A 22,807-nucleotide genomic window follows, 5' to 3' on the forward strand; every position below is an offset into this window, starting at 1 on the left:
AATAATAAGACGGAAATGCTTACTCTACAACCTGGGCTAATGAGGAAAAGTACCGGGTTTTCAAGACTTCTATATGTAACAAAACTGCCTATACATTTTAAACTTAAACAATTTTTTTACAATAATTACAACTATTGTAACAACTACCATTCTAAATGCTGGCTCAAATTATACTTAAACAGTAATACACAAACACTTTCGTTTGTTCAATATACAAAATAATGAGTCGTAATAAATCGTACGAATAAACTTATTCGCCAAAATGTCAGGTACTTCGAGATCCCAGATGCTGCATTACGCATCATATTTCTTCGTAAACATATATAATAGGCCGAGTTGGTTATTAGGAATTCAACAAATAATCTAAATAATCAGACATAAACGCGGTTTTAAAAGCGTACTGGTAGACGTAGTTTTCACGCAAAACCGCTAAAAGTAGGTATGTGTCCAATTTTATTTGTCGGAGTTTCTACCACTTTCCCATATAACCGGCAACATCGCATTGCCCAAGATATTTTTTAATGAATTAAGTCATCCTTTCACAAAATCTAACGCAACGCAGCATCTCTCTCAAAGTGTCGAAAAGTCGATATCTTATACAAATCATTAATAAAATTCGATTTTTGTTTGAAACAAAACGTTACCGACAACAACTAATATCTAAAATTTTTGGCTTGAATGAATAATCTTGAAATAGCACTAAAACTTAATTTTACTTTCTTAGCTACCACTAATAATGAAGCTTCGTAAAATACAAAAATAAATATGTGGGCATGTAGAGAACTTGCCTTACGGTCAGGGTGTGTAAATAAATATAACACAATTCAGAAAGGAGTTATTTCCAAATAAAACCATGTGGAAAGATTACATTTTATACAGCCGCTTGGCAGGACTCTCGTTCCCTACTTCGCTTAATCGCATATGAGAGAGGAACCGGCCCGCAAATAAAAAATCTTATCACCAAGAAATACAAGTCCATACCAACCTGAATAAGTAGGATATGTTTAGGACTCCGTCTTTCTGTTTAGTAAAAAGCTCACTTCATATTGCGTCATCAACACAAATTTTAGGTGGCGTGTGACAGTGTATATGTAGTAAAAGCGTTTTGTGAGCTGAAAGTAAGACTTTACTGTAGGTTCGCGGTAGGAATTTCACCTCACGCGAATAAAAGTGGAAAGTGTCAGGATCAGAAACCTTCGTGGATAATGACAAATTATGACTATTGACATGCGAGCGGTAAATCTTTTTAGTGCGCATGTAAAAGTTTTACCTATCGCTAATAATTGAACTTGAAGGATAACAAAGGTAACACATGTATTTACAGAAAAAAATATTGTACTGAATACATACAAAAATGTCTACTTCACTCGATTGCTGATCCAATTCTGTTTCATGTCGTTCTATCAAGGACGGTTTTGATTAATGTCTTTACTGTTGACTTTAACAGATGAGTAGTTCAGACAAACAAAAATAAATTGCGAGTTCCTAAACATATCCAAATATCCAACACATAAACTTTAAATCTTCCATGTACTATTTACAGTTTACTTAAAGGAGTAATTGATTCCTAAAGCACATTAGTCCATTTACAGCTACTCTTAGGTAGAAGATAGTACACTCACTAAAACCTTAAAATGTACAGTGATTGCTGGCCATCACGAGGTTTTTCTAATTTCGGCGACCTAGCAGATTTTAAGAAGTTCCATTTCTGTTATCGATTCGCCACTACGTCACGTCCGCTATTAAAAAATCATGTCATCAATGTTGTCTGTTATGCATTACAAACAAAAGCTCTATGAATAATAAAACAAATAAAAAACCAATGCCTATTTGTTGAAAAAACCATATATTACACTTTTTAAACATGATTTTTCAACACAAAAAAGTGTGTAGACACTAAAATAGACTAGTCCTACGTTTTAATAATATTTAATATTCATCTTTTTACAACAACGTATTAAGTAAAATAGAAGTTAGGTTATGTTTAGGTACGGCACGGTACGCAGTCCAAAATTGGTTATTTATCTCTAGGTGCACACTAAATGTCTTTTAATTTTTTTTAACTGACACTATATGGTTACTTGAGATGAGTCTACAAGGAGCGGATTTGACATGACATGTTATCCAATATGGCGGCTTGACAGGTCTTATTTTCTATGGGAGAGAAAAAAAAATTGATCTGTGCATTTTCTTAATCAAAATCCCTTAAATATGTCCCTTTCCAAATAAATAATATTATTAATCAAAAAGCTAATTTCTATGCAGATCTGACTGGCAAGATATAATAAGTATAAAGTTTTGTGTATAAAATTAAATATTACCTTAAAATTAAAAATTTGGTCCATCAAGTTCAAGCTGTGCGTATATTAAAATATAACTCTTATAAAGCAACTCATATCAGTACGCGTAGCAGCACTCATTGCTTTGCTCTTCGTTTTGCAACAGATTTTTGTGACGCGCGACAATGAACCTTATGAATTGTGTACCAAAAGCTGGTCTTATAAACTCTGGGACTCCCGTCATTCACTCATTGTTGCTGCTGTTCAAATAATGAAACTAGGCAAGATAAAAAATTAATAAAATCATAGTGTTAAGCGAAGAAAACATATCAACCACAAACAACGGACTGGAACAATAAAACGACCTTTCAAGCAAGACGCTGCTTAATAAATCTTCCAATATGAAATTTTTGAGGTAAATATTGGAAGGGATAGTAGGCGACAGTCACACATTGAATTTTTATCAAAGATGTATCAGAGAGAAGTATTATTTCGCCGTGTGTCACATCTGATACAAGATTTTTTTTCATATATTCCTTCGCATATGTCGACTTTTATAAATAAAAAAACAATTTTTTGAAACCATAATAAGAAAAATTGCGCACTGCGGGGTTTAGGTAACCAAGATCCCAATGATAGGACTCGTAAAACGGACACCTGGATATACCTGTAATTCACCATTCGACATGATTTTAGTTGTTAGGTATGCCGTGTCTAAAATAGTCAAGATACATAAGTTACTTTATTCTCTTGCCAGTCTGATCATGTCATCAATTAGGTGACTTACCCCATGGGAGCTTACACTGTCGTCACCCTTGCACCGTATCACTTCTTGAGTGGATTGTTATTCTGCATGGCGGGCGCCGCCCCCCCTCCCTGAATCGACTGCGTGGCGTTCGAACTACCTGTCGAATTCGGTAAATTCTTGTTGTGGTTTAGCTCAAGTTCAGCCAAGCGCTTCCACAGCTCTTCCCTGTCTTTTTCCCGCTTTTTCTCTCTGCAGATACAACGTTTTCAACATTAATTCATTTACGCAAGTACGATTCATTTCAGATTAATATTCATCAAGTACAGTCAATTTTACTGTATCCAATATTGATGCGCCATTTCTATAGGCTAATTGGAATGATTATGAAATGGAAAATGAAAATTATCATGGCAGTACTGAGTGTATGAAGTTATTTGCATTGCAATTAACATAGAACAGTTCAGAAGAACACAAAATCAATTTAAGTAAATATCCGTTTCCTGGAGTTTTTAAAATTTTCTAATGTGATTTTATTCAACATAAAAATGCAATAATAGATGATTGATCAGTGACAGCGAAATGTCAATTAATTGCATCGTATGAGTACTAACGGTGGCTTGTTAATGGCGTGCAACAAAAAAGATCCATTGATAAGAGTATATTGTCGTGACTTACTTTTGTCGCTCTGCTTTATAGCTAACAGTGAGTTCGTCAAACAATTTGGAATTCATTTCCATGAAAGTTTTCAACACGTTATAAACCAAGGCGACGATTGTTTGGTTCCAGTGCTCCTTCGAAATCCGATATAGGGCCGGAAACATGATCGGCATGATCACGTGATTATTCTCCTCCATTAAGGACATGATGTATTCATTGTTCCAGAAATATAGAGCCCGCTCTGCTACCTAAATATTACAATAATACGCAGTAATTTTACAGTATTGAGGATAATTTTTAATGTTATAATTCTTACCTGGAAATGTGGACTCGAAACGCACTTAGCGATTTGCCTAAATAGAGGTTCCTGAATGCGCGTGAACTGCGACGGTTCAATCACATCTAACACTTCCTCAATTTCGCCCAAAAACATCACCTGAAAGTTGCAATAGTCAAAAACAAATTTCACTACATATAAAAGAAATTGGATAGAAAGGTTTCTAACACAAGTTTAAAAATACTTAGATTATGAAATTGCTGACCGAGTGACGCAAAGCGGAGATCGCTCGCAACTACGTTGGGCAAAGCCACTTTACAGTATGTTTATAGTAAAAAACTTTCTTGGATAGTTTCAGACGGAACGCATCGATTTTCGAAATGGTTGTGGAAGGATCTTTGAATTTTTGTTGAAGGCTTTCTATCGCATATATTTATCTTTAAAATTTTCCGTTTACCCTTTTTTTGCTCAAGGAAGACAAAAATTAACTCTGAACAGACGCAAGACAATATTAATCAGGCGAAAAAAACAAACAAAAATTCATTTCTTAAAAGTTCCTTTCCCGTATAAACTCCTAATTTATTCAGAACCATTATTATTCTTGGATATATACTTGTGGAAGCGTCAGCACCGCTGTTTGGTGTCTCCCGAGCTTTGCCTCTATTTACTGTTGTTGCGGAGAGTAAACTATGAAATTAAAATCTATAAGGACCCGGTCACTTCGCTCTTTTATTGGCGTTGGCTTTTTACCTTTTATGTGCAGAATGTACTATCTTATTATAATTGCAAAGAACTGCATTTTATATATAGACTAAAGTTTAATTCATTTTATTACTCACATTCATGACATGAGAATGCCATGAAAGTAAACATTTCAAATAATAATATGCCGGTACAAAGAAATCATATGTGGGTTTTAGAGATTTTCCAAGCTGGTTGAGAACAACCAACTTTTTTTCTAAATAGGCAATAGTCAATTTAGGTACCTCTTTCTGACTGCACGTTTTGGGCCAGTACTTGAGCAGGCCCCGTACAACGGGCTCCGTTAACGTGGGGTCTTTTTCGAGGAACTGCACAACGCAGTAGGCGAGCTGGGCGTGGTACAACGACAGGCACTTGACCTTGTGCAGGGGGATGAGCACCTGAAATTGTTTTTTATTATCAAATAAAAACGATGTTTAATAGTTAACTATTCCGAAATAGCATAAAAAAACTTGTTGAACAATTGCTTATTTGTCGCTCCCATCATATTTGATACTTCTGCAGATAGCTCGTTTTAAAAATTCTCTTTTTCCAATTTATTCTACTTCCTTCATATTCATTTCTATCGTCTCCTTCCTAACTTTTTTCTATGAAAATACGCACATTCGTTTTTTATGACCAGTGCGGGCATAAAAGACGGATGAGATTGTTTCACCGTTTTTATCTTTCCAAACAACACTTTCCACCTAAGAAAAGCGTAACGAAAACGGCGTTACACACATACATATACGGTTGGAGATGATAGGATATAAATGCATAATTTTGGACGATTCATTGATTAAACATTTGTTCAAATTCGTCGATAGCGTTTGGCAAAGTACGTTTTGAGAAACACGGGGTTAATACTAAGGAGATCCGACGCAATTGAGCAACAGCATAAGCGATAATCTTTACATTCCAATCCTACTTTGATACATTACTAAAGTAACACCTACCTTAACCAGGAACTGTTTATGTTCTTGCTTAAGCGGTAACGCGAACCCGTTTATAATAGATCCCAGAATTTCTAAAAGTTCACCCACTCCATTAAAATGTTCAGTCTCATACACGAACCTACAACAGAGAAGAATACACTGTGTAAGATGAAAGAAAAAGATGACGGAATAATAATTGCAAGAACTGCAAGTACAGGATACTTCGAAGAAAAACCAAATACCCAAATTATTACATGTTTGGTAAACATAGTGCGTAGTAATAGGAGTACAACCATAACCCCATTGCATTAAATTAATTCACAGACAGGGCAACATTAATAGTAGTGAATACATAAATTTCGGAATTAAAATTCAGTGCTAATGAAGCACCTAAACTTATTTACTACCGAAGAAAATGATACGAATTTTAAGCTCAAGGGAAAATTACCAATCAAAAGTTATTCAATGGAAAACGTGACATTATTTTGAAACTCTAATTTCGTACATCTCCAGTAACTGTACATATCAAACTTCAGACAATGCAAATGAACAATAAAAATACACGTAGTAAATGCTATGAATTAACTGAAATTGCGATAAAAGGCGCGACTTTACAAAAAGATAGATCAAATGAACAAGTAAAGCTCACCTAAGAAATATGTTGTTAATTTGTTTTCGTATAAACGCCCTCAATCCCAAAAATTTGCCGTAAATACGATGCAAGACCGTCTTGAGAAAGTCGCGTTCACGTGGGTCTTCGGAATCAAACAGTTCCAACAGCTGCAAGACGAACTTCTGATCGATAACGCGTTTGCCTATGGTGGGTTGGAAATCCGAGCTCTCCAGAAATCTGTGCAGTTGGAGAAGTTTGAATTAGTTTTGTGATGTGGGGAAAAGGGACATTCGTTCAGTTACCTTAAGAAAAATTCATATACTAGTTGAAGGTGCGGCCAACTGGCTTCTAATGTTGGATCGTCCTCTTCGGGATCGAAATCAGGGTTTTCGCTGGGCGGCAGGGTTCTAAATAGGTTCGCCGATATCTGAAAATCAGTCCAAAAATAAGTCCAGTTATCAATGTTACTAATAATAAATTTGTTGAGAAATATTAAACTCTAAAGAGACGCTAACGGCCATTCCCCGAAAAATTAAGCTAAAACTCAAGATGTAAATAATAAATAATTTGTCCCCACCAAAACAGTGGTGCAAATGCCACTCAAACTAAACATGAGATATCTAACAAAATATCATATGAGATACATCATATCAATGCAAGGTCAGTAGGGAAAAATGAAATTGTTAGAACCTCAGATATGCGATTAAAACTCTCTACAGTGCATCTAGCATCAAAACACTCCCGGCAATTACGTAAGGCCCTTATATCAGAAGTGCCTGCCTCTAACGGTAAAATTTTACCGTCTTTAACATTTGGCACGAAACGCACATTGTTTAAAACATTTTTAAATAGTACGTCTTTAAAACACTCAAACTGCGACTGAAAACCCCTTAAGACCTCAAAAGTGCCTATTTATCTAGACGGAAACGGCGGCCGATGGTGAAGTCAGTTCGGGTTGGCAGATTGACAAATAGAATTGGAGAAAACCGCGCTTCTATTTTGCCGAATATCGTGATTCACGGTTTACATTGTAAATAAATCAACGGAAAATAGATGGGTTCATACGTTCAGCTGAATTAAACAACACCTGTACATTCCTGGTGTCTACTAAATAATTTGAAAATCCTTATAGAGTTAGTCAACGACGCACCTAAATGGGAAGGAAATGGTCCAAATCGAGATTCGTGCTAATGGATTTAATGCTAATTTTTAATATAGAAACTTCTACATTCCAGCTGACGAAGACGGTTTCTATTTTTAAATTCATATATTTTCTACTGAAAATAAAAATAGACTTGTCATAAACTTGCGGGCTACTGAATGTACTAAAAATAGTGATAGGGAATATATTTGTATTGATTTCGCACTTAACCGCTTAATTTAGAAATATTTACATGCGTATATGAGAAAATCTAATCTGTGATCATGTGCACTCAATGCAATTATACAAAAAAATACACAGGACCTTTGGCTGGTGTAGCAGGCCTCGTCAAGACAATAATGGTAATTGCAAATTCGAAACTTAAATACGTCGCTGTTGTGTAAAACAGATATAGCATTATGCCTTCACGAGGCCTACTAATCGGCAGAGCATAGGGACCCATAGTACAAATCAAGTGACTTTTCATTCACGTCGCAAAATGTAACGATTGAAAGTCGCCTTACGTAAAATGAAAAGTCATATAAATTGAATATGACAGAAAAGAATAAAGAAATGTTTGAATGTCTAAACACAACACTATTTTGTTGCACGATTGCCCTTTAATTTATTGACGTCTCCCGGTTGACTTGTCAGCTGATATTCTGAAAGTGTTAATTTTCATAAACTTTTGTCCTTTTCGGTGTTTTAAACTAAATACTGATGTTCCTACAACATATTTCAATTAATTCCTGCAACATGTTAATTTTGAAAAGATGTGGCATCAGTTCCGATACGAAGCCTGTGACGTGAATAAAACGTTACGTGATTTGTGCTATATGCATTTCATATTATGCGATATGTTGATTTGTTGCGAAAATGCCAAAATTGATGGCTATTGTGAAAAAACGAAACGCCGGGAAAAACCACGGAGATCTTGGGAAACGTCCATCTGTACGCTTTTTTCGAAATTTTACACACAGATTCGAGAAAGAAAAACAAAGTTTGCATCTTGATCTTAAATATCTCTAACAAACGTATCCAAGTGTTTATAAATACTGTCCTCGTCTGTAAACTAAACCAAGACCTGACTGCTACGTAAAGATTCGCACAGCATGCAAGTCGTCATCGCCTGACATTGTGCCCGAGCTGTTTACAAAATATCATTAAACTGAACTTTTCATTCATATTTTTGGACGTTTACGCAAGCCGGCGCTTTTTCGCATTTAATTGAACAATCTAATTAAGATCCTCGCCGAACCTGCATCATCGCCCGGGAATTCGGGAACACCTGCCAAATCCAACGCAACAACGCCGGGAATCGTGACGAAAAAAATGGAAGAATATTGTTTCTCAGATGTTGTCAGCGTCGACAGTTCTTTTCTCGCGATTTTTGGCACTATTTTTATTTACTTAAATTAAATTAAAGAGTTGATGTAGGTCCCTAAACACCATGGCCCGCACCAATTTTGATACGATTCATATAACTGATTAAACCTACTTACTTGAATAATTTATTAAGAAATTCTTACCATTTTAATAATTTCGGGATAGACCGGTTCGGTGAGGACACCTCGTCCGGCCGTTATGTAATCGACCAACTCGTTAAGGGAGCATCGTTTCACTTCTTTGCCCTTTAAGTCGGCCACCGGATCCATAAAATCGAAGGGCACACAACATTGCCGCAGCTTGCGAATAAACAGTTCTTCTTGTTCACTCGCTGGAACGTCTGGAAATAAAAGTTTCTTTCTAAAACCACGCTAAAAACGAATTAATTTGAAAAAACTTCGCCGTTTTATGAGAAACATTTACGCACACCTCCTCATCCTTGTAGATTATAGAGTATGTGGTCGGATAAATGATTTGAGGACGCCAGAAAAGAATCTGTCTCTCATAAGTACCGTAAAATTGTAAATGGTATTACTCGCTATTCAAACTAAGTACGATAATGGGATTAATTATAGTATTTCCAAAGGTAAATAAATAGCCGTGCTGAACGGATGTTATAAATTCTAAGATTACCAAGGGGTTACTGCCCTACTTAATCTGAATTATCTAAAGCTACCCCGCAGCTTTAGATCGGCTGGGTGTTTGCATAGCTTACATTGAAATAGGTGATGGAAGCAACTTTACGAACGTTGCAGTTTGGGAATCTGTACTTATAACCCATACAGTCCACACTTTACAAATTGAATATTCCTAGGATTAATAAGCTATTAGAAAATATTAAAGCAATAGGTAGATAATTCTATAAAACAATGGGACCAACGACGGTTATGTTTGATATACTGAAATTGAAGCTTATCAGTAATTATTATTACTCCAGATAACTGGTCGCATTAATTCGATTTCGTCCAAACCGTTAATGCTTTTGATTGTCCTCCTTACATCACAAGGTGGCATGCGAGGACGATATCCCTGCTGGACAAAAAAGAAATTCTAAAGAAGTATGGTACATCTTTAACTTTTCTATTTAACAGATGTTTGATGTTTAAAAGACTGCACTGCTGGAGATCCCGTTCGAGGCTCAAATATCTCTGTTTTCTTAGTCCCAGATAGCAGTTACATGGTAAATGAAATAAAAGCCACTTAAGAAAATATGTACAGGGTATCCATTTTTGTTTTGCTTATTGCCTCTACATATTGGATCATTGCGACATTTTTGCCGAAGGTGGCTCTGAGACGTCATGACGACTAGTAAATAAACATGTACGAATCGTTTGTCCGTCGTATCGAAGGTCGTTGGGCCAAGCTAAAAAAGTGAGATGGGTGAGCTCCAGAAGCGCTCACCTTGTATATGTAGTACAGTGTCGTAATCACAACAACTTGGAAAACTCTTATTTTGCTGGCCTTTAATGAAAATTTTGAGGAACGGATCTGACGTCAAGACCACACGAAAACAATATCATGACGTGCGAATCGCAAATCAACGCATCTACATAATATGTAATGTATGTGCAAAAACTGACGTATCTACTACCTATAGATATGCTAAAAATAGTCTTGAACTTTTATGAAGCTGCTGGACCGTCACGTGGGTGCAAATGATACCAGGACTTCGAGTGGGGTAGTCGTACCATTGAACGTTGATTTGAATGGCATGAACTTTCAAGGATTAAAGCTATTGACATCTGTGAAAATTTCACAAAACAAAAAGTTGATGGCGACATATTGAAAACAACGGTTGCGCCTCGTTAGCGGCTGACATAAATACAAACTTAATGCTTGACACTTGTACTATCTAATCACAAAAATCAATCCTGTTGTGTTTATATTGTAGTGATTTGGGTATCTATCTTACGATGGATGATAGATGTTTTCCCTAGTTTATTTAAAAAGAATAAATACGTTGTTTTCTCTTTTTTCTAATTGAATTATCACAATCTGAATCGTAGTACACAAGGGACATAGTGGCGGCAAGTAACGCTTGACTAATTTTCAGCATGGTGTTAATTAGAGTAACGTAATTTTCTTAGTTACGTGCAATATCAAAAGTATCAACGAAATTTAAAAGATTTATCTAATACTCTGCGTTAACGAGTTATTATACAGGATGTCCGGAAATAACGTTGAAATATTTTAGGAGGTGATTCTACAGGTTAAAATAATAAAAATTTCTTATAAACATACCCCAAAAATTGCTTCTTAAAGGGGCTAGAACCCTTTAAAGGAGGACCTCTGAAGATGGTTTTTTTCGCAATATTTTCTAAACGGTTTGTGCTAAAATTATGAAAAATTCGGTATATGGATAATGTCCAAATAATGGAAAATCCAATAAATGGAAATGGGAAAATTTTCTTTGCGTTAATAATTGCAGATTTTAGTCAGGGGCGTCACTACAGAGGGTTTCCTATGTAAAACTTGCCTTAACGTTTTTGTTTGTGATAATTCTTTATTTTTAAAATCAAATTACTGATTCGCAAGTATTTTTAAGTAAAAAAGGCACTCTTATTATATTTCGTTAGGATAGACCGTTTTCCATAAAAATGGGTTTTTATGAATCGATGCACGATTACAGAGACATCGAAATGCATCTTAGTAAACGTTGTAGGCATCCTTGTAATAGAAATATTTTTTTATTAACCAACAATTACAAGACAAATATTAGTAATGATTACTCATAACAAATGTCAATTCAAACGTCAAAGACAAAAGTTAAGAGTGACTTCCACCTACTATATTTATTAAGATGCATTTCGATGTCCCTGTAATCGTGCATCGATTTATAAAAATCCATTTTTCTAGAAAACGGTCTATCCTAACGAGATGAAATAAGAGGACCTTTTTTACTGAAAAATATTCGCGAATCAGTAATTTGATTTCAAAAATAGAGAATTATTGCAAACAAAAAAGTTAAGGCAAGTTTTACGTAAGAGATCCCCTGTATGTAACGCCTCTGACTAAAATCTGTAATTTTTAACGCAAAGAAAGTTTTTCCATTTCAACTTATTAAAGTATACTGAATTTCATAATTTTAGCACAAACCATTTAGAAAATATTGCGAAAAAACAATATTCAGAGGTCCTCCTTTAAAGGGTTCTAACCCCTTTAAGAAGCAATTTTTGGAGTATGTTTATAAGAATTTTTTTTATTATTTTAACCTCTAAAATCATCTCCTAAAATATTTCAACGTTATTTCTGGACACCCTGTATATTAAATAAGGGTAAAATACATCAATTTTGAACACCAAACGCGTACTGTCGGCTAGCGAAAATCGCCTTAGCTAATTGACACATTGACATGATCTGTCACAAATAGTCAGATCCAACCTAATTTCTACACAAAATTTGAACCGTGGCAATGTCGCGACGCACCGTGTGCCATTTTACTATTTTTAATAGATTTGATCATCTTTTTTTTTTGCATTTGTATTACAACTAGGATATTTAAATTCAGTAATTTTGTTTTATGACTCAAGTGTTAATACATACATATATCTCTTTACACCAGCACAGATCATTTTTTAAATATATGTATAAAAATATCTGTAATTTATATTTAAAAGAGATGTGAAGTTAAATAGAAAATAGAAATAAAAAATATTGGTCAAATGTTTTTATTTTTGGGGACTTTATTCAGATACCTACAGAGTTATTTCCAAATAATTGACATTTTATCATCGCCATTTTTTGCCAGTTTACAACGTGATATCAAAGTTTGTGATATATACTATTGGATTTAAAATCCAACATATCATTTTCCTCTATCCGCTAACATAATTTTCTTAAAATACTGTCCTGGATTTTTTTAATTTGGATTATATAACCTGTTTGATTCTGAATTGATAGACGTACCTATAGCATTTAATAATTTGAGATGTTCTTTATATTTTATTGAGCGTATTGATTTCTCCTAGTGCGACTCCGCTTTATAAGTCTTCTTATAATATGTCCTGATCATAATTCTTAAGATTTAGATTTGTTATTGAAACTTCATTGCATTACATTTGATTTGTATGATTTCTACGGAATTTTTTTAATCTAATTTTTCCTGCACAAGTTTTTAGGTTTTTTTTTACTGCAACTTAGTTTCACAAATAATTTCGCAAATAAATATAGAAATTGGTTTACAATAGGGTGTGTTTTTTAAGGTGGATTTCACTTTTGTGAATGATAATTTGAAATGCATTATATTGAATTGCTTTCGCTATCAAAATAAAAATTGTTTGCTAATACCCTATTCTACAAGACGCGCTGATTGCTTTAATCGTAAGTGTGTATGTACACCACCTGATTAAATTCCAGAATAACATAAATATGAATTTAAATAATGGCTACTTGAGGCAATAAGTAGATAACTACTATTAAGTTGAAGTAGTTTTTAATTTTTTTCATAGCTCTCAGAGATAGAGATATAAAATTTAAACTTGGGCTGTCAACTATTTATAACATGTCTACGACACATTTTTTTTTGCATTTTGTTACTGAAGTTTTTAGATTAGTTTATTAGGAAAACATTTTTAATAAAAATGTAGAACAAACCGTTAAACATTTTAGAAAAATTAACCCTTCCATAAGCGTGCTACACTACAGTGCCAGTGTCACGCGCCATATGCTCCAGCCTCGCTCCCAAGGCATATCCACACCCCTCTTACTGATACAACAGATATATATATATATCAGAGATATATGTATCAGAGATAAATTCACATATTTACACATAATCCTTAATTTTTCTAAAATACATGCTCTGTATATTATGCATGATATACCGAACATGAATATGTAATTTTTAAGTATGTTAATGAAATTTCCGTACGAAATACGCCTGGACTAAAATCGCTCGTAGTAAATTAAGCTCACTTAAGCGCCCGCACTAAAGAACCGACCGTAAACATCTACTGGGGCTGCTGCGCTCTGCTAAATCAAAACGTGCAAGCAGTAGTTCCCTCCAAGTCGGACTATTTTCAAGAGTTACTCTTAAATAGCAAAACAGACATCATTTCCATATAAAATTTCAATTCACAATCAATAATCAATTTAGTTAGTTAATTACAACAAAAAACCCCAACACTGGAAATCAATCTTAAGTAATTCTCTGGAAAAAAAAGAAAAAACGGTACACTGGGAGTGTAATTAATTATTTCAATCTGTTAGACTTAATTATTAATTTACGATAATGCAATGCCAAAATGCTCGTTTATCAATTTGCTGGGAACGTTGCTCAGATCCAGATCAGATGGGAGTCCTTAACTGATTGATTTTACAATAAACGCGCACGCAAAATCATTAGTGATTAATATTGATCATGAAGGACGATTCAATAATTATTGAACTATAACAATAACACAGGTTTGGATTCGCCTATAATAAGCAACAATGGGTAGGACAATTGTGTAGACCTGACAAAAATAAATATTGGGTGGGAAATTACCTGCAATGTTAAAAATTTATCCTTTACCTTATAAATGAGGATAACACGTGGGGTAAATCCATTTACAAACGTAACTGCAAAACGATATAATAATTAAGTTCACAGTACGGAGCAATAAGTCGTACTCCATCCGGTAAATTAAGCCAGAGCCAATTAATTATTGGGATTGTTTACAAATCTCAACCCTCCTAACAAATCGTTGCTAATACCGAGTAACCCATCAATTGGCTGCCCATAATTGTTTATTAGCCAATACGAAATTGGGACAATGTGTATATGGCACTGGCTATTAATTTGAGCTTTAAACGAGGCTTTATTAAAGGACTTGTCATCAGTTGGCGGCTCAGAGAAAGGGTTTCAAATTAACTTTGTCTATTGTTTAAAGTCTGTGCTCCTCCTGGTTTTGCGATATCGATGTTTATTTTCTGCTTAAGAAATGATTTTATTAAAACAACGAAATAAGGCAAAGAAGTTTTCGTGAGCCCGTCCCAAATTGGTCAATATTCCACATTAGCATGTGATTGCACGCCCTAAAGACAATGATGGCTTATTAATTACAAAGTGATTTTCAGCGGTTAAGAGCATTTCGACAAGCTGTCATTTAATTGGCCAATAAAGTCGCCAGGAAATGGTCTGCTGCCGGGCTAATGTTAAGTGGTTTCGTGCCAGGGAATGGCCTCTAGCTTGGTTGGAAAGTTGGATTTTCTAGTGTTCAAATTTTAATTAATACACAATGCAGATACATTAAGGGACGCTAAAACCATTCCTGAAAGGCGTAAAAGAGTTATAAATGAGATAATTTTTTATCAAGAAGGGACACTTTGATGATCGCACTGTACACTTTACGGCATTTTAAATGACACTTAAAAGGATTTAGTGGTAGTAATAATAATTGTAACCTTATCTAACCATACTTAATGATTACCTCATGGTGGCAAGTTATGTACATTACTTAACCTATAATTTTTAATCGTGATTCAAATTAACATAAACCACAGTGACTTGAAAATTCACAGAACGCACATAAGGAGCCCACATATAACAGCAATTAGCAGTTGAAAAATTATGTACAGTTCCGTTAGATGACTGATTAATTCTATATAGTAGCTTAGAAGTTGAAAATTAGCATTTTTCGGAATTCAAGTAATGACTGATCTTTTATGAATTATTACCGAGATATTAAGTTCGGAACTACTGTTATCGTCTAATTAACGTTAGGCACGTACGAATCGTCGGTTTAAATGAAGAGACTAATTTAATGATAATGCAGGTTATTAACCTAATTTGGATGCCAAGATCGAGTGAACTTGTATGTAATTCGATACCTTCCACTACCCTTAAACGTAAGTTAAAAATACAAATGAGTCGATATTAATGACGGAAATAAAAAATAATGAAGCCAAAGAAATTACCTTCGAAATCTCAAAATTGTCGGTACGACAAGATTCAAGTTATATGACTCTCATAATTTTATGCTCGGTTCCCACGGCTCGGGCTATGGCGTTCAACATAAAATAACAATTATATCATTTATAAGTTTTAGATAAATATGCTGAGACTGGCGTTTTTGTGAGGGAAGACGGAAGCGTGAAACCTTTGGCACAACCTCATGGGACCACGTCGATCGAATATTTTTACGAAGTTTGTTAAGTACAAGCAGAAATAGACAGCAGTAGGTATACAAATTTGACGTCGCGAAACATACTCTTTGGAGGTTTCTGCCGTTTCATTGATGGCAACTTCAAAAAACACAAGTAAAATGGGACATTTTTGTTGATTTTTTTAGTCGTTCGTTACAACAACTATTATTTGTCGATGGGCTTCACATACTCTTCTAACCTCGTTACTGTTCAATTACCAGCAAAAGTGAATTTAAGCCAGTGCTTCTGCCGCCACAGAGGAAGGTAGATCAATAAATAAGCGGTCGAGTATTGATAAGTTATGAACGCCGAGTTCGCCGACTTTTCGGTTGCAGCCTTGGGCAATAATTAAATAATTAAGGTCATCTCAAAGCTGCATGAACTCTAATAATATATCAAATTTTGAGGCACAGGCCTCAAAAGGCTTCATTCATATTTAATTGAGATGTAAATTATGCAATGCTCGACCCGGGATCTCCAGAGACTTATATTTATAAGTTCATACTTTTATTCTAGCTAAATATAAACGAAAGCCACGAGAAAATCGAAACAAGAATGTACGTAATATTGCCAGTCTATTAAAGTTCTATGAGCTGAAGAACGTAACCCCTTGTACTGTTTCAATTACGACTTGGAAAAGAATACCGAAGCAATCTTGCAGGATTTTATATTATGTAAATTGAAAACGCTTGGACTCTGGAATGTTGGAAAGTATCCAGGAGATTATCAGCTTCGAAATTATTTTAATAAAATTCAAACCGATTGAACTAGAAAATATCGGATTAGAATCGTACAGGTGCCTCGAGTCCGCAAATGTAAGATTGATTAGCAGTTTTTCAAAAACGTTGAAAATTTTTTTGTATAACATCGCGGTTCTGTTAACTCCAAATTTGGATTAAAAAAAAATCCCTTAAATAATATTTTGTACCCTTTGTTTTGAGCGTTGTGAGGCCAACATAATCTATTTATTCTTTTAGAACGGTAAATAAATGAGTAAGGAAATTATATACTCTTATGAAGTTTTACTTACTATTTTAGGGCGATAAGTAAAGAAAAATGAATGTGTTAAAACTTACAGCAAAAAACAATAAAAAAAAGAAAGAAAAACTATCGTTTCAAAAGTTTATTTCTCGCTGCCTTGCCTGCTAACGCTTCCTCACCAAGATACAAGATGTTAATGAAATTTTTATGTTTTGCCCTTGGCTTCTAGAGTTTTTGAGACATCCAATCAATTAATGGCTTTTTCATTTATATTATAATGATGGTAAAAAAGTACTATAAATATCATGTTATGGCGGACAGTTTGCAAAGGAATGCAAATAAGAGGAAAATGCTAAGACCTAATAAGTTTTTAAATTGAAGAAGCAATTCAAATTTTCCGAGAAAAACGGCCGATGACGAACAATAAAAAAAGTTCAACGAACTTTTCTTTATATAATGACCTGGGGAATCGCATCCTGAATTATGTACATGAGGTTTTGGAACACCTCGTATATTATAACCGTAGCAAGCTAAAAGACACAAATATTTTTATTCCTGCTGACTGAATCATATACTTGAAGGGAAATCAATGACAGCATAGCAGTTTACGTTTCCAGCGAGCGCTTACCTGTTAGGAAATACCATACGTATAAGTAAGCATAAAAACGAAAGGAAATCTCCAATTTTTCACCGATATTTAAGAAAGTATTGCAACCTTGTTGATTTGAAAATCAATTCTTATTAGGTAATAAATGCGCATCTTTCCTAATTCACCAACCTCGTATTTTTATATTAATGACTCTATTGGAAAATATCCAATGTGTACTAACCTTTCACAGCATTATAATGAAAGACTCAATGGCAAAGCCTATCATCATTCAGCCCATACATATTTCTCATTCAAAACCAGAGCCTGCGACCTGTGACAATAGAATACAAGGGTAGCTTATGAAAACGTCGTAGCTTCCTGCGAGGTATCGTGTAGGTACAATATTGATTTTTTTGCCCTACTATCAATGCAGCTAAGCGTCATCCACATATATTGCTTGTTTTTCATTCGACCTTTTTAAATTTCGAATTGGCTTCTAATGAATGAGCTCTCAGAGATTGCCTCGCAACGATCCGAGGGTTTTGCATAAGTCACCTCTTCAGCTTCATATCACCGTATTTGTTTAATCGGTGAGAAAAAGTTTAAAGGGTTGGGTTTCATCGCTCCATCATTCATCTCGTATATGTGACACGTATGAATCAATAGCGGCTTAGTAAACTTTCCATAAAACTACGTAGACACAAGGAATAGCAAATCAATTCTAATAAGTATAACAACCTACTTGGGAATATTTCCAATTGCAAGAATTATTCTTCAATCGGAATAGCTGTTTTAAGGATTTTTTTATTTATAACTTTCCAAAAATATTTCTTTCCGAATACTTGAAATTTATTGTGAAATTGTTCAAAATATTTAATTTAAAAAATAATAACCTCGGCCCCAAAGAATTCCAGTGATCTGTTGGGCCAGTCTTAAATTACCGACGTCCCGAATCCCGGTGGGAATATCCCCCCATCAGACGGGATAGAAGTTCAATACGGGTGTGGAAACGAGAACGTATAATTGGAGAAAGCTTTTTGAACTTTTCCTTAAATGATTTTGAATTTGATTAATCGACGCCACAGCTTGTTGCAGTCTTTTACTAAAAATCAGCATTAATGTGCTCGTAAAGAAATAGATGCGTAACATGTAACACATAATTATTAGCTAAAACTTCTCAGTATTAATTACTATATCAGAGATTATACCTTAGTAATTCTAATCTTAAATGTTATTCTTTCAGATATTCCTATTTGCATTGATACCTAAGTATTTTAAAATCGAAGATGAAGATATTTCGAAAGCTTTTTAGCAGGATTTTGTACGTCTAATTTATGAGGGAAGGAACAAATAAATTTACAGTTCTTTTTACATACTAGCAATTCTAGTGACGTCGGTTTCACTGAACTATATGAATAGAATTATTAATGTACAAATGACTCGCATCAATCACTCTCATCGTTATTGAGAGCATCGACGTAAGTCACCATCTCCGTCCAATGGGCTTTTGAAAAGAAGCGTTTTTTCGAGTGTTCACTTTCAAATTCTGTTTTCGCCCATTTTCCTCTATGCTCGAAATCTCACGAATAGGTTCGATCTTTGAACTCATACTCCTTGTAAAAACTAGGGCACAATCAACATTTCTCCTCAGGCTCTACGTCATATTATTATGGACACGTTCGCGTAATGCCGTTTGCAGAAATCATGTAGGTATGTGCTTCTGCTACTAAATTTAATAAAACTCTCTCATATCAGACATAATAAAAGTGTAAGGGCGAATCCGATACGAATTAACGATAAAATTAGGTCGTTTTTTTTTCAGTTACATCGTATTTAGAATTTCACTTGTCATTTAACTCATCAAACCGAAGAGTGAAAATATGAGTAAAAACTTCTCAGCATCACCTAGTATCTGCGACTGAATTTTTGTCATTCCCCATAGCTCCACTGCCCACAAGTATAGAAGTAAATGTCGGCTCCGTAAATTTACAAAAAGTAGCCACCGAGGTTACATGTTTACGTTTCAATTTCCCATTGGCGAAATCCTTTTTTGAACCTATTCAGAAACAGACTTCCAATACCTGCTCTAATATCTGTATGTTTAGGGTCGCTCCCGGTCTCCCCGTTTATTTTGAATGAGTTCCTGGGCTCTGGTAGTTTTTTTAAGTAAAAAAAATCCCCGCATTTCTTCTTTTTAAAAATAAAGAATATGTTTAAATACCTACAGCCGTTTTTGAAATATTTGACACGCAAAACCAATTTCCTATTAGCAATACCATTGGATATGAATTTTTACTAAGTCCCGCCACTAATAATTGTGGTGCTTGACGTTTGTGCTTCATACTAGTGACCTAAATAGTAAATATCAGACATTTTCTAGAATACAAATAAACATACGGACACCGTCTTATTTTAACTGTTCCTCAAACTTTACAGAACTGCGAAATGGTGCTTGGGATTTATTTAAGTTCTGGCTCAGATTGTTCATATATTTTGGGACGCTCTGTATAACACTACTTTCATTATTTAAAATAACATACAATTTAATTCATTATATTTAACAAATATTTTCTTTTTTCACTTATTGCTAAGCTTTTTGCTATTCTTCAAAAATGATAAACTGTCACAATTAAAGAAAGGCTGTTTCTTTTCTTCTTTTCTGTCAATATGACAAATAACACACATATCTAATACCAATTCCTGGGGTTAATGAAAAATTATTGAGAAATCTCTAAAATTATCGTTTTGCTCAGTCCTCATTGGATAGCTAATCTTGTACTTATTTATGGCCTATTCCATCATGTCACCTTTCCATTTCCAGAGACAAAAGCATTTTTTATGAATTATTGTTTCACTTAATTTATTAATGTTAGATTACTTGAATTCTGACTGAACAATGAAACTTTTTTTTAGTTAGTTAAACACCCTCTATACTGCATATCAATATTTATCCTCCTTCAGAGATGATAAGTCAAATATCACTATTTTTGCAACTATTCTAATACTTCTATTGTAACACTATTAGTATTATACACAATTTAGTTGGAATATTTAAAAAATGTATAAAAAATACACTTTTAGACTTTCTTAAGAGAAACGGCATACTTTTTAAAAATCAGTATGGTTGTCTTGGTGGTATCACAAATGCACTTTATCAACTAGCAAATCATATCATAAAAAAATTAGAAACTAATGAGAAATGTATTGCAGTTTTTGAATTTGGCAAAAGCATTTGACATTGTGTGAGCCGTCAACAATTGTAATGAGGTTTGCTATTAGGGAACCATACATGTGTTGGGAAAAATACTTTTTATAAATTTTACATATAAATTAATTAACACAAGTTTAAATTGATGGCGGCTCTATAGTTTCCCATGCAGATGACATGGCAATAATTATTACAGATAAAATTTGGAAAGAAGTAAAGGATAAAACTTTGGAAGAACTGATTACAGAAAAAACATAGCTGGGAGATCATAAGTTGATACTAAATGTAAAAGAAACTAATCACATTGTGTTATTATTAAAGGAAGCAAATCATCCCAAATTCTCAGGGTCAGTATACTAAACTTCAATGAAAGTTTAGACATTTAAAATGGGATATTGATTCAATTGTTTTATATAAAAATTTAATATGTTAACTTTAGCTTATATTTCAAATTCAAATTTCATTGTCTAATTTCTTCAATTATCTGCTTTATTTTGTCACTATATTCAATTTTATTCTTTATTTATCTGTAATAATCAATATAATAAAATAAAATAAAAAATATATAAATAATAATCAAATTGATCAAATGGCCGCAAAACAGATGTGCTTGAAAATTTTCATTTTAGACATACTTCATATTCCTTCTACTGTCTGTAAATGTTATGCTTAAACATTTACAGAGAGTACAAGAAACTATTTCTCATAAAAAATAAATCTTCTCTTCAATTATGTTATTTGTTCTTTAGTCACTGGCCTAAGGTATTGCCATGGGTATTATTGCACTCGGTATTACATTTCTATCTACCTACACTCTTTGAGAGACAAAATCTCCTATAGCTTTAGGCAACTTTGATCAAACTAGGATACTTTTTATATAAAATTCCATTGAAGGGTTTGTCTGACTTAAATTGACTTAAATAAACTAGGTCAAATTATTGGACTGACGGTTAAAGAAAATTGCAAGTAAACTCTGGTTCAAATTATATTGATAACGATTAAGCAGGACGTGTCTTAGACGTGATTTTGACAGATGACGACATGTGGAGCCTTAAAAGATAAACTAGGGGCAAGCTAGGGGCCATCCTTACCTTTCAGGAAAGGTAGAGGCTGCAATTCAACATCCTGGGAGCTCCTATATCTAGAGCTGCCTTGCGACTTCTTGTTTTTCTTTTTTAAAGACCTTTTGGCAAATGGATCGATCCGGTCGACAAACGCCGTGGTAGACATTCTATTTGGGGACTGGCGAGACCAGGAAAACTCTTAACAAACAAATTACACCGGGGTCGTAAACGGCATCTCAACACTAACGAACAGGTCATCAAATTTCGGGACTTTTCAGCCTGACCATTTGTAATTTCCGTCCTCCGAGGGTTAATGAATTGTCGCGAATATCAATGACAAACGAGGTGTGTTCCCGTCGCACGCCCTATTCGACACGGTTTATTTTCAGTTTTTACACGTCCTATTGCGAAATTTGTCCAAATCAGGTTCTGTGGCAGCTATTCCCTCAAAATAAAATATCACACCTTCATCGAAGGCCGAACACAATCCGGATCACTAGCTCGCTTGGCAAGTACACCCGCCATCAGCTGGTTAAATCCTTGCAAAATGCACTTTTCCGCTCAAGTTTTCTAGTTTCCTCTTATCGATACGCATCGTACGCGCATTAAATGTTATTAATCGCGTCTTTATTATGTTAAAAAACGTAAAATTCTATATCAAAAACTATTTTTTACTGATTTTTGCACACCGAGTGACACCGATGCCGTAAGCCGAAGTGCCTTGGGCTGAATTTTAGTGGTGGGGATTGATGTGGGTAATCAAAAGTGTACGGAAACTTCTCTGTTTTTTTTTTTAATTACTTCTTCTTGGCTCAAATTTGGTATGCGAATATTTTAGTAAAATCTACGGGAATTTTTGCTCTATGTATTTGGAAAAATTGAAACAAATCTATATTAAAACATAATAACGACGCCAGAAATCAATTGAATAAACGTATTTATTACGCCCAATGGCAGATAACCCAGACAGCTCCTCAACCAATCACAGACCAGTATTTTCCTTAAGACCAATCATATTTCAGAAAAAAGCTAACGATTGTCAATATTTGACACATTTGACATT

General features: G+C 34.3%; 1 protein-coding gene across 1 annotated transcript; it reads right to left on the reverse strand.

The window, feature by feature from the left end:
- Positions 1–1,913: 1,913 nt before the first annotated feature.
- Positions 1,914–22,456, reverse strand: wdb (widerborst). Its single transcript, XM_066406380.1, has 10 exons — positions 21,772–22,456; positions 8,921–9,117; positions 6,553–6,677; positions 6,287–6,487; positions 5,659–5,776; positions 4,948–5,103; positions 4,001–4,120; positions 3,703–3,932; positions 3,067–3,276; positions 1,914–2,154 (listed from the first exon to the last, which is right to left on the reverse strand). Exons 1-9 carry the CDS (start codon positions 21,908–21,910, stop codon positions 3,105–3,107), a joined length of 1,458 nt encoding a protein of 485 aa, XP_066262477.1. The 5' UTR covers positions 21,911–22,456; the 3' UTR covers positions 1,914–2,154; positions 3,067–3,104.
- Between the last annotated feature and the right edge of the window lie 351 nt (positions 22,457–22,807).

Source organism: Euwallacea similis, chromosome 3, assembly GCF_039881205.1.
Source record: "Euwallacea similis isolate ESF13 chromosome 3, ESF131.1, whole genome shotgun sequence".
Lineage (NCBI taxonomy): Eukaryota > Metazoa > Arthropoda > Insecta > Coleoptera > Curculionidae > Euwallacea > Euwallacea similis.